The sequence below is a fragment of the Mandrillus leucophaeus genome, unplaced genomic scaffold (genome assembly GCF_000951045.1).
Source record: "Mandrillus leucophaeus isolate KB7577 unplaced genomic scaffold, Mleu.le_1.0 Scaffold162, whole genome shotgun sequence".
NCBI classification, from domain to species: Eukaryota; Metazoa; Chordata; class Mammalia; order Primates; family Cercopithecidae; genus Mandrillus; species Mandrillus leucophaeus.
The window spans coordinates 189,688-190,933 of NW_012101610.1; the positions used below are offsets into that span (position 1 = coordinate 189,688).

A 1,246-nucleotide genomic window follows, 5' to 3' on the forward strand; every position below is an offset into this window, starting at 1 on the left:
TTTTTAATAGAGATGGGGTTTCACCATGTTGGCCATGCTGTCCTTGAACTCCTGACCTCAAGTGATCCGCCCGCCTCAGCCTCCCAAAGTGCTGGGATTACAGGCGTGAGCCACCACACCTGGCCACATACACATAAAAAAATCCTCTTAAGTCTCTAACTACTATACAAGAAATTCAAGGTACATTTCTAGTAGGATTAGGTCAGAGCATATACATCTTAACATGCTATGGCCAAACTTAAGTCTGTATTAGTTAATATTCCTGTTATCACATATCCTTACCTGAGATAGTCTTAATGAGCAACCTGTGGGATCATACCCTCAGGGGACAGCTAACCACATCGACTATCATGAAGATGTTGTACTAAACTCTCAGGTTCTTCCCTAGGTGTTGGCTCATCTGATCTAAAAGCAAGTGGGAGCAGTGGGGAGAAGAGTAGGAGCGAAACAGGGGAGGAGGTTGGCTCACGAGGTAAGTTTATTCAGTGTTGCACATTTCTGAAATAAGCCTGTTGAAGGCTTAGTTTTACCCCCTTCTCTGGGGAGCCTTATGTAAGGCTTCAACTTACCCTTAAAAATACTGAAGACTCAAATGTCGTCTTCCTTTGTAGATGTTATGGACACCAAAGGGCACAGGACTGCTGGAGATGTTGGTTCCAAAGCTGTGGCTGCTGTGGCTGCCTTGGCAGGTGTGGTGGCAACTCTAGGCTTCATCTGTTACTTGTACAAGAAAAGGACTGTGTCAAATCACTAAATGGGCTTCTAAATAAAGCATTCAAAATAAGTCTCTTGCCTTCTACATTCTCATTAAGATTAGATGACAAGGGATCATTTCTTTTGTTCCTCAGTGTAGAGGCAGTACCTCAGCAATCCTCTGGGCAGGATTTGTGTATAGATACAAATAGAGAAATTCATGGTATAATTGTTTTCTGTCATTTGGCCCCTTCTGATTCTCTAACCCTAATACATGAGTCCTCTGACACTCCCAGTCAACAGTAGAGCTGAGCTACAGCCCACCTCTGGGGGTACACTTGAGTCTACAATCTTATAGGATAAGAAGCCAGCAAGCTACCCACAATTACTGGCAGAAATCCCACCCTCCTTTTTTAAGGGAAGGGGAACCAGATGTTCCTAAGAAAGTAATATAAGAACCTACTTCAAGGTAATTCCTAACTCAAGTTACACTCAAGCTTACAACTTTCCTGAGCTTAAAAGGACTTAGTTACCTTCCCGCTTAAACTAAAGA

General features: G+C 43.0%; 1 protein-coding gene across 1 annotated transcript in view; it reads left to right on the forward strand.

Annotated features, from left to right (window-relative positions):
• Positions 1-754, forward strand: part of ZP2 (zona pellucida glycoprotein 2 (sperm receptor)) — an 18,613-nt gene extending 17,859 nt beyond the window's left edge. Inside the window, exons 18-19 of the mRNA XM_011976094.1 lie at positions 389-472; positions 612-754. Coding sequence (XP_011831484.1) covers positions 389-472; positions 612-754 — 227 coding nt within the window. The remainder of the gene's footprint in view (positions 1-388; positions 473-611) is intronic.
• The last annotated feature ends 492 nt before the right edge of the window (positions 755-1,246 follow it).